Source organism: Blennius ocellaris, assembly GCF_963422515.1.
Source record: "Blennius ocellaris genome assembly, chromosome: 12".
NCBI classification, from domain to species: Eukaryota; Metazoa; Chordata; class Actinopteri; order Blenniiformes; family Blenniidae; genus Blennius; species Blennius ocellaris.
The window spans coordinates 1,238,592-1,253,104 of record NC_137661.1 but is presented as its reverse complement, the minus strand read 5'-3'; the positions used below and the strand labels follow the sequence as shown (position 1 = coordinate 1,253,104).

General features: G+C 45.2%; 1 protein-coding gene across 1 annotated transcript in view; it reads left to right on the top strand.

Annotated features, from left to right (window-relative positions):
- kif1aa (kinesin family member 1Aa) overlaps window positions 1-10,866 on the top strand; it is a 57,928-nt gene extending 47,062 nt beyond the window's left edge. The window contains exons 39-49 of the mRNA XM_080506432.1: window positions 4,452-4,566; window positions 4,679-4,812; window positions 4,906-4,967; window positions 5,053-5,198; window positions 5,368-5,556; window positions 5,735-5,806; window positions 5,919-6,040; window positions 8,980-9,123; window positions 9,222-9,414; window positions 9,868-9,986; window positions 10,063-10,866. Coding sequence (XP_080362558.1) covers window positions 4,452-4,566; window positions 4,679-4,812; window positions 4,906-4,967; window positions 5,053-5,198; window positions 5,368-5,556; window positions 5,735-5,806; window positions 5,919-6,040; window positions 8,980-9,123; window positions 9,222-9,414; window positions 9,868-9,986; window positions 10,063-10,105 — 1,339 coding nt within the window. The 3' untranslated portion in view covers window positions 10,106-10,866. The remainder of the gene's footprint in view (window positions 1-4,451; window positions 4,567-4,678; window positions 4,813-4,905; window positions 4,968-5,052; window positions 5,199-5,367; window positions 5,557-5,734; window positions 5,807-5,918; window positions 6,041-8,979; window positions 9,124-9,221; window positions 9,415-9,867; window positions 9,987-10,062) is intronic.
- The last annotated feature ends 3,647 nt before the right edge of the window (window positions 10,867-14,513 follow it).

The window sequence follows — 14,513 nt, the reverse complement described above, 5'->3', positions numbered from 1 at the left end:
TTCCACTCTTTTATTTTGTGGACGGGTCCAGTGAAGCAATATTTTGAATCCATGGATATGATTCTGTTAGTTACCTCTAATCCCGAGAGACACTGTGTTTCCCATCACAGCAACAGCATATTACCAGGAACACCAGTCACCCCGCTATTACACAAGCTCTGTAATATGGATCACATCATTTACAGTACCCGCTCTGGCACCATAATCAAATGCAGCTATTAAAATGTAATCCAGTGAAGCATTACCTCACCAGTAGCACTTTCCCTTCGAATCGCTGCAATGTTGTGAAGATTTTTTTAGATCTCTCTTCTACCTCTGCAAGCCACTGCCAAACACCGGGAACAATCGGCCCCTCTCATGTTCCGCCAGCAGCATGACTTCAATGCTGGCTCCCACGTTTTTAGGAGGTAGTAAAATGCTAAGGAGCACATGTTAGTGCAGCGCGAAGAGGAAATTGCTTCCCGGTAGTGAAAGTGAACGAGAGTCTTACAACTGGGAAAGATGTGTGCGAGTTTGACGTGCGAATTTCTACATGCACGTTAATGAACTTGCTAATTACTTGAAACGAGAGAGCCGCCTCAATTCCCCCGTGTCGACGCGTCGCTGTAGTGAGTTCCGTCCATGCGGCGCATGCACGTCGCTTCGCTGCATGTTTTCTTGTGGAGAACACATGGTTCACTCTCACAGGGTCAGATCAGTACAAGGCCGGTGGGCCCAACATCTGAACTGCATGAAGCGTCCCTTCAGCCTGTTCTCCTGGCTCGCCGATATGTTAGTTTTCTTTTACAATTCTTGCTTGGATGATCTTTTTTCAGAGTTTAAAAGGCAGCACCGGGCTGCAGGCCAGAATAATAACTGCGTTGCTGTGTGATTATTTCCCCAACAGGGAAATGAGGGGGGGAACAGTGTATATTAACGTATGGAGTGAATCATTGCTGTAAAAGAAAGCGGTATTGTTTTTTTCCGTGAGGAATGGTTGGTTTGACCTTTTCTTTCGGTGGTTAGGCAGAAAGACGGATTGCGTCAAGTAGATGAGCGAGATTTCACAATGCTCTCGCAGTGTTTACTCGATCAGTGTGACAAAAAAGACAAACACCATCCCAGCCACACAAGCGCACAACCACAGCATACTTCTTGACTCTCACTTTCTATTCTTTTGCTGATTTCTTCTTTCTCACAGCATTTCCCTGGGAGTTGACCATAGGTATTTCACTGCCCTGTCCCTCATTTTTATCTGGCTGTTTCTCATCTCTCCCTTCCTTCATCTCTGTCTGTACTGATAGTCATCTCAGCTCTCTATGCTTTCCTGTGGTGTTTCATACGAAGCATAGCGCCAACTCAGCCAGCCTGTTGCATGCAAAACAAGTGCTTTTGTTTTATTTGTTCCCTAAGTGAAATAAGGAATTTTGTAGATATTGCATAATACAAATGATGCAGGTGTTTTACCAATGTCATAGTGCTGGTCAGTAGTGCTGGCGCCATTGTTCTTTAAAGAAAGATTTTCAAAATGAAATGCTAATGAACCAGTTTGGTAACAAACAGTTGGTTGGTACCAAATAGGTGTTTGATAAAAGATGAAAAACAAAACAAAGCAGAGAGACATAAACTGTACCAAATCATTTGATTTCGTCGCACAGGATGATTTCAGCATCATCAGATTCATCACAAACAAACGTTGTGGTCTGACCGTATAATATGACGAATCTAATTGTTTCTAGAGACAACAAAGTAATTGGCACCAATTCTCAAATCCCCTTTTCATCTATTTGTTTCATGTTTTCAACATGTTCCGCAGTAATCAAAGTGTTTCGATGCTTCCTGGGTGTGAATCTCAGAAGGTGCTCAATGAGATAAATGTGTGTAGGTTAAAATCAGCATCAAGACACGGAAACACCCTCCCAGGCTGAGGAGTGCAGTGATGCTAAGAGAAAAGGTTTTTAGCAGTGGTCTTACATCACATGAAGCCTACCCATTGTAAAACATGGTGGCTCAGCCATGAGGCTGTGGAGCTGCTTAACTGAATTTAATCAAAAGAAACTACAAAGTCTGAATAGACTAATGTGAGAACCAGTGTCAGACATCCATCCATCCATTATCTGCCGCTTATCCGGGGCCGGCTCTCGGAGGCAGCAGTCCAAGCAGAGTTGCCCAGACTTCCCTCACCCCAGACACTTCCTCCAGCTCCTCCGGTGGCACCCCAAGGTGTTCCCAGGCCAGCCGAGAGACATAGTCCCTCCAGCGTGTCCTGGGTCTGCCCCGAGGCCTCCTACCGGAGGGACATGCCCGGAACACCTCCCTCGGGAGGCGTCCGGGGGGCATCTGAAACAGGTGCCCGAGCCACCTCAGCTGGCTCCTCACGATGTGGAGGAGCAGCGGCTCTACTCCGAGCTCCTCCCTGGTGACTGAGCTCCTCACCCTATCTCTAAGGGTGACTGAGCTCCTCCCACTATCTCTAAGGGTGACTGAGCTCCTCACCCTATATCTAAGGGTGACTGAGCTCCTCACCCTATCTCTAAGGGTGACTGAGCTCCTCCCTGGTGACTGAGCTCCTCACTCTATCTCTAAGGGTGACTGAGCTCCTCCCCCTATCTCTAAGGGTGACTGAGCTCCTCCCCCTATCTCTAAGGGTGACTGAGCTCCTCACTCTATCTCTAAGGGTGACTGAGCTCCTCCCCCTATCTCTAAGGGTGACTGAGCTCCTCCCCCTATCTCTAAGGGTGACTGAGCTCCTCACCCTATCTCTAAGGGTGACTGAGCTCCTCACCCTATCTCTAAGGGTGACTGAGCTCCTCCCTCTATCTCTAAGGGTGACTGAGCTCCTCACCCTATCTCTAAGGGTGACTGAGCTCCTCCCTCTATCTCTAAGGGTGACGCCCAGCCACCCTACGGAGGAAGCTCATTTCAGCTGCTTGTATCCGGGATCTCGTTCTTTCGGTCACGACCCATACTTCATGACCATAGGTGAGGGTAGGAACGAAGATCGACCGGTAAATCGAGAGCTTCTTCTTTTGGCTCAGCTCCTTCTTCACCACGACGGACCGATACAACTTCTGCATAACTGCAGACGCTGCACCGATCCGCCTGTCGATCTCACGCTCCATCTTTCGTGAACAAGACCCCGAGATACTTGAATTTCTCCACCTGTAACAAGGACACTCCACCGACCTGGAGGGGGCAAGCCACCTTTTTCCGGTCGAGAACCATGGCCTCGGATTTAGAGGTGCTGATCTTCATCCCAGCTGCTTCACACTCGGCTGCGAACCGTGTCAGTGCACGCTGAAGGTCCTGGCTTGATGGAGCCAACAAACCACATCATCTGCGTAAAGCAGAGATGAGATCCTGTGGTCTCCAAACTGGACCCCCTCCAGCCCCTGGCTGTGCCCAGAGATTCTGTCCATATATGTGATGAACAGAACCGGTGACAAAGAACAGCCGTGCCGGAGGCCAACGTGCACTGGGAACAGGTCCGACTTACTGCCGGCAATGTGAACCAAACTCCTGCTCCGGGCATACAGGGACCAAACAGCCCTTACCAAAGGGCCCGAGACTCCGTACTCCCGGAGCACCCCCCACAGGACCTTCTCCAGATCCACAAAACACATGTGGACTGGTTGGATGAACCTCCACGAACCCTCAAGCACCTGGTGGAGGGTATAGAGCTGGTCCAGTGTTCCACCATCAGGAGAACCTGGTGGAGGGTATAGAGCTGGTCCAGTGTTCTACCACCAGGACGAAAACCGCATTGTTCCTCTTGGAACTGAGGTTCGACTAACGGCCGGACCCTCCTCTCCAGTACCCTGGAATAGACTTTCCCGGGGAGGCTGAGGAGTGTGATCCCTCTGTAGTTGGAACACACCTTCTGATCCCCCTTCTTAGAAAGAGAGACCATCATCCCGCTCTGCTTGTCCAGAGCTACTGTCCTTGACCGCCACGCGATGTTGCAGTGACAAGTCAACCACGACAGTCCCTGCACATCCAGACACTGAAGTGTCTGACAATTTGGTATAAAATGAAGCTCACAATATTTCTAAAGAGGTCAACAATGAGTCCTTAAAAAAATCCTCTGAAGAGCTGAAATTTGCCAGTGCAGAGAAAAGTCCTCCAACTGCAGCTTCAATGCTTCACTGTCAGAAACCATCATTGCTGCCAAATGTCCATATTCAGCTTGTAATTTGTTTATTATCAGTAAAGAAATTATATTAAATGAAATATCTTGATTATACAATTTTTTTACCTAAAATATTGTAAATATTGTGTGCCATTGCTACTGACCATCATTGTTTGTTCTTGCCTTTTTGGGCACTGTTATGATGGATTTAGCTTGATTTTTGTGTTTACGTATAAAGTATAGACTTTAGCATGGATTTATCTCGACACAGCTTCGTTGTTTTGATGGAATCATCGAAATGTTGACTCCTGATCCAGTGTTTTCTTCCTCTGGTCAACCTCAGGACTTTCTACCGCTTTGAGGCAGCTTGGGACAGCTCCATGCACAACTCCCTGCTGCTAAACCGAGTCACGCCGTATGGGGAGAAGATCTACATGACCCTCTCAGCGTACTTGGATGTGCGATGCACTTCTCGCATGCGGACCAAGCAGAAATAGCTCTCACAGTCTTACGAGTGGCAATATGACACCAGGAGTGTGTTTATAATCTGTCCTCTTTCATTAATTTCAGATGGAGAGCTGCACACAGCCTGCAGTCATTACCAAAGATATCTGCATGGTATTTTACTCCAGAGACGCAAAGCTCTCCGCTTCCCGTTCGATCCGCAACCTGTTCGGTACAGGGAGCTTCAGAGCAGCTGATGGGTGAGCTTCTAGTTTTGATGTTCTCCTTCCTGATTCGGAGCTAGCGTGACAATAGAATGATAAAGAGCTCCCCTCCTCTTTGTCTTCTTTCAGAAACCGAGTGACCGGAGTCTATGAAGTCACCTTGTGTAACCCAGCCGACGCAGGAAGCCCAGGTAGCCCATTGACAGTGGCATAATGTAGGTTCATTCATAAGGTTCACCTTTGCAGCATTAATGATGTCAAGTCGTCCTGCACCAGGAATGCAGAGAAGACGCAGGCGGGTGCTGGACACCTCTGTGGCTTATGTCCGTGGGGAGGAAAACCTGGCTGGGTGGAGGCCCCGCAGTGATAGCCTCATCTTGGACCACCAGTGGGAGCTGGAGAAACTCAGTCTCCTCCAAGACGTAAGAGCTTTTTCTTCTAAGCCTGTGGAAACCAGACAGCAACTTGTCATGTGAACATCTTTCCTTGACCGTTTCCATAAGTTGCGTTCGTTCTGACATGTTTATTGAGTCCAAGTCGAGACAAACGATCTGCTGTCAGTGACGGATGTTTCTCCTTCTCGTCTCCTAGGTGGAGAAAACCAAACATTACCTCCTGCTGAGGGAGAAACTGGAGTCCACCCTTCTGATGGGCCAGGAGGCCCTTCAGTCCTGCATCACTGAGGAGCTGACTGAGCCTCCTCAACCCTCCGGGGCCGACCGGGAGCTCAGCTCCTCACATGAAATCACCACCGAGAGGCAGAGGGAGCTCGCCGCCAAGGTTCATCTCCATTACTTTGTGCACGTGTCATGTTGGAGCTGGACAGGCTTTGTTTGTATTTGTATTGTCTGCATTCATGCAATTGATCATAGGACACATGTTTCACATGAGACAAGTTTACATTGTTTTGTTACTTCCTTTACCAACAAATATTTGAGGCTATCTCTTTTCCCCACAGTGTTTGCGACTCCTCCTGCACTCTTTTAATAGAGAGTACAGCCATGTGTGTGTCAGCGCCAGTGAAAGCAAGGTAGCACACAAACAACAACAACAACAACCATTTTAATCGTCAATATCAGTTCTAAATCTGGTTGCTCATCATTTCCTCAATGCTTACCCAGCATGCATGTGTTTGTTTACAGATCTCTGAGATGTCTGTCACAACATTAAGAGATTCACCTTCAATCTGCGCTCTGAACACAATCACACCCTCCTCAACATGCCCCTCGCTGGTTGAGGGTTGCTATAGCAACACTGAGCTCAGGTCAGTCCCAAACTTATACCAAGTGTGTGTGTGTGTGTGTGTGTGTGTGTGTGTGTGTGTGTGTGTGTGTGTGTGTGTGTGTGTGTGTGTGTGTGTGTGTGTGTGTGTGTGTGTGTGTGTGTGTGTGTGTGTGTGTGTGTGTGTGTGTGTGTGTGTGTGTGTGTGTGTGTGTGTGTGTGTAGTTAAATCAAACCAATCCAATCAAGTGCACGAAGCGACTGTCACGGCTACGATGAAGCTCAGGACTGTGTATTGCTGATGGAAAAAGTCAATCTTTTTCTTTGTCACCTACAGTCACAAAGAATGACACAGAATTAATTAGAATTAAAACTTAAGCCAGGGTTGTCAAGCATGTGGCCTGGGGGCCAGAAGTAGCCCACCGGAGGTTTCAGCCTGGTCTGTGGAAAGACCTTGTAAGGTGTGAAATTGACTGGTGTTTTTCCATTAAAGTAACAGCTGTATCCAATTTATTTATTGGGGATAGCAGCGTTTCTGCACGAACAAAACCAGAAACAAGCTGACAGATCAAAGTTGCACTTGTGAAATCTGACTGACCTTATTGACAAAGTGGCATCAAAGCAATGCGCTGAGGGTGAATTAGTCCATACGTACATAATGAATGCTGCAAAATGAAAATAGAGGACTCTGTTTTTGAACATGTCACTGTTTTTTGTACCCAGGAGGCATTGTTACAATTTACAGTAAGATTGAAAGTTTTGTGGAGTTGTATAACTAAAACCAAAATGTGTATATAAAGGCTAATATGCTGCAGTTTTATTGGTCTGGCTCATTCAAGTATAATTCTTGCTGTATGAGGTCCCTTGCTTAAAATGAGTTTAACTCACACTTTCCTCTTTTCTGGGGTCATTTTTAATGATGGAGTTCATATTATAACACCAAAGTAGGTGTGAATTTGCACAGTGGTCATAAACGTAGGTAAGGAAAGAGGCAGGAAGTTAGTCAGATAATAGGAAACATTTCTGCAGTTGACGGCATCAAAGACAATTCAGTTATGGATGTTTGCAAATCCCAAATTTAGAACAGGAAGAGTGTGCCGCCTGTTTTAGTCCTGTTCTTTTAAAATAGAAAAAAAGCATTGGCGTTGGCAAGCCATGCCACAAATGCATCTGATCACAATTGTCATTTAATCAGACAGTTTGAACCAGATGTATGATAAAGACACATGAACCCAGCAGAAATACTTTAAAATGCACTTGACAGTTTTCAATCACATACAGTGGGTACGGAAAGTATTCAGACCCCCTTAAAGTTTCTCACTCTTTGTTAAATTGCAGCCATTTGCTAAAATCCTTTAAGTTAATTTTTTTTTCCTTTTAATGTACACACAGCACCCCATATTGACAGAAAAACACAGAATTGTAGACATTTTTACAGATTTATTAAAAAAGAAAAACTGAAATATCACATGGACATAAGTATTCAGACCCTTTGCTGTGACACTTGTATATTTACCTCAGGTACTGTCCATTTCTTCTGATCATCCATGAGATGGTTCTACACCTTCATTGGAGTCCAGCTGTGTTTAATTCTAATGATTGGACTTGATTAAGGAAGCCACACACCTGTCTATATAAGACCTTACAGCTCACAGTGCATGTCAGAGCAGATGAGAATCATGAGGTCGAAGGAACTGCCTGAAGAGCTCAGAGACAGAATTGTGGCAAGGCACAGATCTGGCCATGGATACCAAAACATTTCTGCTGCACTTAAAGTTCCCAAGAGCACAGTGGCTTCCATAATCCTTAAATGGAAGACGTATGGGATGACAAGAACTCTTCCAAGAGCTGGCCGTCCAACCAAACTGAGCAATCGGGGGAGAAGAGCCTTGGTGAGAGAGGTAAAGAAGAACCCAAAGATCACAGTGGCTGAACTCCAGAGATGCAGTGAGGAGATGGGAGAAAGTTCAAGAAGGTCAACCATCACTGCAGCCCTCCACCAGTCAGGGCTTTATGGCAGAGTAGCCCGACGGAAGCCTCTCCTCAGAGTAAGACACATGAAAGCCCGCATAGAATTAGCCAAAAAACGTATGAAGGACTCCCAGACTATGATAAATAAGATTCTCTGGTCTGATGAGACAAAGATAGAACTTTTTGGCCTTAATTCTAAGCGGTATGTGTGGAGAACCAGGCACCGCTCATCACCTGCCCAACACCATCCCTACAGTCAAGTGTGGTGGTGGGGGCATCATGCTGTGGGGGTGTTTTTCAGCTGCAGGGACAGGACAACTGGTTGCAATTGAAGGAAAGATGAATGCGGCCAAGTACAGAGATATCCTGGACGAAAACCTTTTCCAGAGTGCTCAGGACCTCAGACTGGGCCGACGGTTCACCTTCCAACAAGACAATGACCCCAAGCACACAGCTAAAATGACGAAGGAGTGGCTAGGGAACAACTCTGTGACGGTTCTTGAATGGCCCAGCCAGAGCCCTGACTTGAACCCAATGGAGCATCTCTGGAGAGACCTGAAAATGGCTGTCCACCAACGTTCACCATCCAACCTGACAGAACTGGAGAGGATCTGCAAGGAGGAATGGCAGAGGATCCCCAAATCCAGGTGTGAAAATCTAGTTGCATCATTCCCAAGAAGACTCACGGCTGGATTAGCTCAAAAGGTGCTTCCACTCAATACTGAGCAAAGGGTCTGAATACTTATGTCCATGTGATATTTCAGGTTTTCTTTTTTAATAAATCTGTAAAAATGTCTACAATTCTGTGTTTTTCTGTCAATATGGGGTGCTGTGTGTACATTAATGAGGAAAAAAAATGAACTTAAATGATTTTAGCACATGGCTGCAATTTAACAAAGAGTAAAAAATTTAAGGGGGTTTGAATACTTTCCATACCCACTGTACAAGGAGTTAAGCTAAAAGCCTCTTTTTATTTATTTATTTTCTTGTGTGTGTATTTTTTGTCCACAGACCACCCACGCCTCGTTCCAGAGCGGTCAGCCCCAAGCCAGACACCCCACAGGAAGCTGAAGCCAAGACGTCCATCAACGGCGCATGTGAAACTAAACCGCGGACTCGCAGATTCGTCCCTGATATCCAAGAGATCAGAGTCAGGTCAGTGTCAAAGTCCCTCAACAAAGTGTTTTCCCTTTGAGAAGATGTGCAGGGTTCATCGCGGTGACACGAGGATTTCTCTGTTCTCTACACCGCAGCCCCATCGTGTCCAAGAAGGGTTACATACATTTCTTAGAGCCGCACACCAACGGCTGGGTGAAGCGCTACGTGGTGGTGCGGCGGCCCTACGTCTACATCTACAACACGGAGAGAGACGCAGTGGAGCGGGCGATCCTCAACCTGTCCTCTGCCCAGGTGGAATACAGCGAGGACCAGCAGGCCATGCTCAAGGTAGGGGGCCAACCCAACCCCCAGGTCGTCTTCTCTCTCACTCTGACAGCATCAGGCCTAACGAGCTCTCTCTCTTTCTCTCTCTCTCTCTTTCTCTCTTTCTCTCTCTCGCTCTCTCTCTCTCTCTCTCTCGCTCTCTCTCGCTCTCTCTCTCGCTCTCTCTCTCGCTCTCTCTCTCGCTCATTCTCGCTCATTCTCGCTCTCTCTCTCTCGCTCATTCTCGCTCATTCTCGCTCTTTCTCTCTGCCTCGCTTTCTCTCTCTCTCTCTCTCTGCCTCGCTTTCTCTCTCTCTCTCTCTCTCTGCCTCGCTTTCTCTCGCTCTCGCTCTCGCTCTCTCTCTCTGCCTCGCTTTCTCTCTCTCTCTCTCTGCCTCGCTTTCTCTCGCTCTCGCTCTCGCTCTCTCTCTCCCTCGCTCTCTCGCTCATTCTCCCTCTCTCTCTCCCCCTCTCCAGACCCCCAACACGTTTGCCGTGTGCACAGAACATCGCGGGATTCTGCTCCAGGCCACCAACGACAAGGAGATGCATGACTGGCTCTATGCCTTCAACCCTCTCCTGGCTGGAACGATCAGGTCGGTCGTCCTTCAGGCCACAAGTCCTTTGACACAAAGTGAGTGTTTGTCTAACGTGCGTCTCCTCACCGTCCAGGTCGAAGCTGTCGAGAAGACGGGCTGGACAGATGAGGCTTTGAAACCAGACTCTTGAGTAAATCTCACCAGAGAGAGAGAGAGCAAAAACTAAAGTGTACATAGATCTTTGTGCTGAGGCCCGCCCCCTCCCACCACCACAGTCCCTGACAACCCCCCCCCCCCCCCTTATGTTCTCAGTTTCTCACTTAGTGTCCTCAGCAGCTATAGCGCCCAGTTTATGTGCGGTCCTGCGCAGCGTGGTGACTCTCATTAGTCTGAGGAAACCTCTTCAACAACGTGTCGCTGTACTGTACCGGAGCTTCTTCATAGCAGGACGAGTGAAGAGAACTGAGGGAGTAGCAACAGTTTTCTTATCTCAGATTACATGCGTATGGTAATGTACTGTAGTTATTGTCGTTGACACATCAAGCCTTATACATTTATTCCTTCAAGGTTGCTGTGACGTGTATCTTCACCGAGGATCACAGTGTAACATTTGCATCAGTAAACAAAAGAAAAAAGAAAAAAAACACCTCTGCAGCTATATATGATGTGTAGAAACCGGTTTGCGTATGACATACACGTAGAAAAAAAGAATACACGCTAAAAATGTTTAAAATGTCAGTCGAGTGACTGCCTTTAGAAAGAATCCTCTACTTTCTGGTCACTGAGTTGTGACGTTGGGTCAGGAAGCTGCGCCTGGCGGAGGAAACGCGTATCCTCAGAGACTGCTTCTTGTTTGGCCCACGTTGTTTCAGCTACTTGTAGGAGCACTGAGAGTATCTTCATGTACATGACAGGTAATCCCACCTCATAACACTTAATCTCATCATCTACCTGAATTTTGTTTGTTTTTCAAATGTGATATATTTAGATATTTAACAGTTTGACTATTTATTTCTGCATGTATTTATTTACAAAGACATTTATATTTCTAAAGTAGTAGTACAGTGCAATTTCTGCACACCGCACTTTTTAATGAGTTCCTTAAATGTTTGAATATCACTACCCCCCCCCCCCCCCCCCCCCCCCCCCGCCCGCAGTGAACTCCACAGTAAATATTGGTCATTTTGTTTCTTGCTGAAGATTACTTGAATAACACTCCCACTTTTAAGACCAGAGTACTTCCTCCTTTGATCCAATTTATATGCATTATGACAGAGAAGGTTACAAAGCAGAGAATAAAGAGTGCTGCAGGAATGATTCCTAGAATTCAGGAAGGACTGAACTGTTTTTCACTTCTGTTTCCATTGTTTTAGGTTTCTTAATCAAAGGTTTGACAGTCTTTGCTAGATGTTCATGTTTCTGCAAGCAACGAAACAAATGTTGGTAAATTAGTGAAACAATACCGTTGTTTCTTCTTCGTCGAGTTCGTAGCAGTGGACCTTTGTGTTTCAGGACAAAATGCCTTCAGATCCAACCACAAAAAGAAAATACCAGAATGTTTTCGACGCGCCCATTTTCTGCTGAGTCAGCTTCTTAAGGAAACGAGAGGCACATCAAATGTCTTCAAAAAGACAAAACAAGCCTCACATAGATTGTTGGTTACATGTTTGTTGTAACACTGAACAGTTTAAATGTATTTCCTTTTTTATGTACTTTGAATTTATGAAGGACTCCTGTTGAAGATGCTAAAACGCTAATTCAAATCCCGACAGGAGCTCATAGAACTAAAATATGTCTAATGAGATCCTTGATCTTTGTAAAGAAAAGTGTGAGGCGTTTTACTCATCTCATAAAAACCTGCAGTACATAAACAAACAGAAGTTCTGTTGGTATTTGTTGTGGAGGACTGATGGTCGTCCCTGCAGCACTCTGTCAAGGCCATTTGTTCATGCTCAGCTGCACAAGCCTCCCTTTGTTCCTTCAAAGAGCGCACGCTGTTCCTCACCGCACAGGAAGCTGCTTCTGTCTGAATGATGATGTAATATTGATTAAATGCAGTGCCTCTCTTCTTCAGTCATACTGCACAGTATGCCTCCGCACCAGTTGCTTTGAAACGCCATCTTTCATGCTGCTAAAGTGCCGTTCTGGAAGTGTCCGCAGATCATATCCTCACTGTCCCACTCTTCATCATCCTCACTGTCCCACTCTTCATCATCCTCACTGTCCCACTCTTCATCATCCTCACTGTCCCACTCTTCATCATCCTCACTCGCACATGCAGACTCGTGGCTTCTCTCGCGGTGAATCGACTTTTTTCTAACACGGCAGATCGGACGTCATGAATTATGGAGTTTGCACACTCCAGACTGTGAGGTACATGTGTGTCGGTGGTGTCGTGGTTAGAATGTCACCCCTCTGGGCACTTTCTGTGCACAGTTTGCATGTTCTTCTTCCCGTCAGTCCAAGTTCAACCTTGCCTCTACAAAATGCCGTGAGTGTAAGTGTCTGTCTCTGTCTTCAGAATAGTCTGAACCTGTCGTTAAATAAAAAAGTTTTCAAAACTTCATGAGATACGTGCGTATCGGAGAAAAAAGAGGTCATTGCATGATTTTGCTACCATTTGAATTCATTTGACAAGTCTTGATAGTTTTAAGCCTTTTTTCAGGATGATCAAGGAGCAAATCATGTGAGAGATGATGGAAACCCCCCCGCCCCCCAAAAAACAATCCTCATGACTGCATCAGTTGTGAAAAGAAAAAATAATGTTTAACCCCTTCAGCTAACCTGTGATGAATAAGGCAACATTTTTATTTTATTTTCTTGCTGATAAATTGGAAGGGGGTGTCAAATGTGCGTGCCTCAGGTCAGCCAGCCTGTGGCACACGCTCTCTGACAACCACTGAACTGAAGACCGCAAGAATATGACAGATTTACAACCTCTTCAATGTAAAGTTGAGCTGCGGATGGAACAGGTTTAGATTACTGGATGAAGTTTCCATACGACAGTGAGGCTTTTCCTGACTTGTTAAACTGTTGAATCTGAAAATGATCCAGTCGAACATCCTTTTACATCCTGATCATCAGATTCCCTCAAGAAAGATTGTATGCATCTTATCCAGCCATATCATCATCATCATCATCACCATCACCATCATCATCATCATCATATTGTCATTTTGAGGCTGTACGTCACACTGTTTCAAACATTATCTGGTCTCTTTAAATCTCAATGTCAAAAGTGTGTGTGTGTGTGTGTGTGTGTGTGTGTGTGTGTGTGTGTGTGTGTGTGTGTGTGTGTGTGTGTGTGTGTGTGTGTGTGTGTGTGTGTGTGTGTGTGTGTGTGTCTGCTTCAGTCCGCTCTCTGTATGTGGATTCCTCCTGTACTTTATGTTGGGCCTTTTTAATGTGCATCACATTCGAGCCAACCAAAGTTTTCGTTGGTGCGGTCACTAAAAGTTCACACTACTGAATGTACATCGATAGTTACAAATAAATAAATATCTGCTCAACTTGCTGTCTTTAAAATTCACATCCTGCTTCCTCACTGATTGTAGGTTGGTTATTATCAGGGAACTATGTGGTGGTTGTGCGACGTGACCTTAATAATCTGCAATCTCCTGCACGTGGAGGACGATTGTTCACCATTACCTGTTTCTTGCGTTGCATCTTGTACAGAGTGATGCTGTAGGATAACTTCCTGTCACACTTCCTCTCTGTCCACCTGTCATTCATCAGCTGGCAGTTTCTGCAAAATCTCCTTTTTATAGTACCTGCCCTATGAAGGAACGTTATTTACATTTTTGTGCTTCCACATCGAATTATTTCTTTATTTCCTTTCAACTACTTTGCATTGTATATAAACATGATTGCTGTGAACGGTGTATTATAAAGTTGCACCCATTTACATGATCTTAAATGGGCAGTAGTTCAGTCGGTGTCTCTGAGTGTTGGGAGTTAAGCGTCAAATGTTTGTGTACACTAAACACATTGTCATATATTAAATAAACATTGGAATTATGCAACACAAAGAAATGGCGTCGTTGCTTTTTTCCCCCCACAGTATACTTCATTAGGTCTTGTGAATGTGGCCAAGCTCCTCGTCAGGGTCGATGGCAACTGCATATTAAAGACAATAAATGTGTGTTAGTGACAATTTATGTCTGGATGTTTACCAAGGACATTTTATTAAGAAAATCTTTGTTTGAAATAGTATTGCTTAATAATGATGTGTGTAGTATACAGACCTCATCTTAAAAAAAACTTTTTTCATATTAAAACACAAATAGCAGTATGTTGGCTGAAGCTGCTTCTTAGAGCTTTCTGAAACTTCACATTTTCACTGTTGGAAATTAGTAATCCAGTTTTCTTTTGTTTGTTTATTTTAATTTACAGGTGGGATTTTTTTCCTCCCATCCATTTGCTTATGAACACACACTCTTGGCCTGAATTTATGAAATATTTGTTTTACTGCTTCATTGAATACACGTAAAGCCCATTGTAGCACATAAAATAAAATTTAAAAAAGCGATTAAATGGAGTGATACTGAAATGTGCCTTTCCATTTAAAACTTTCAACAGAGATTT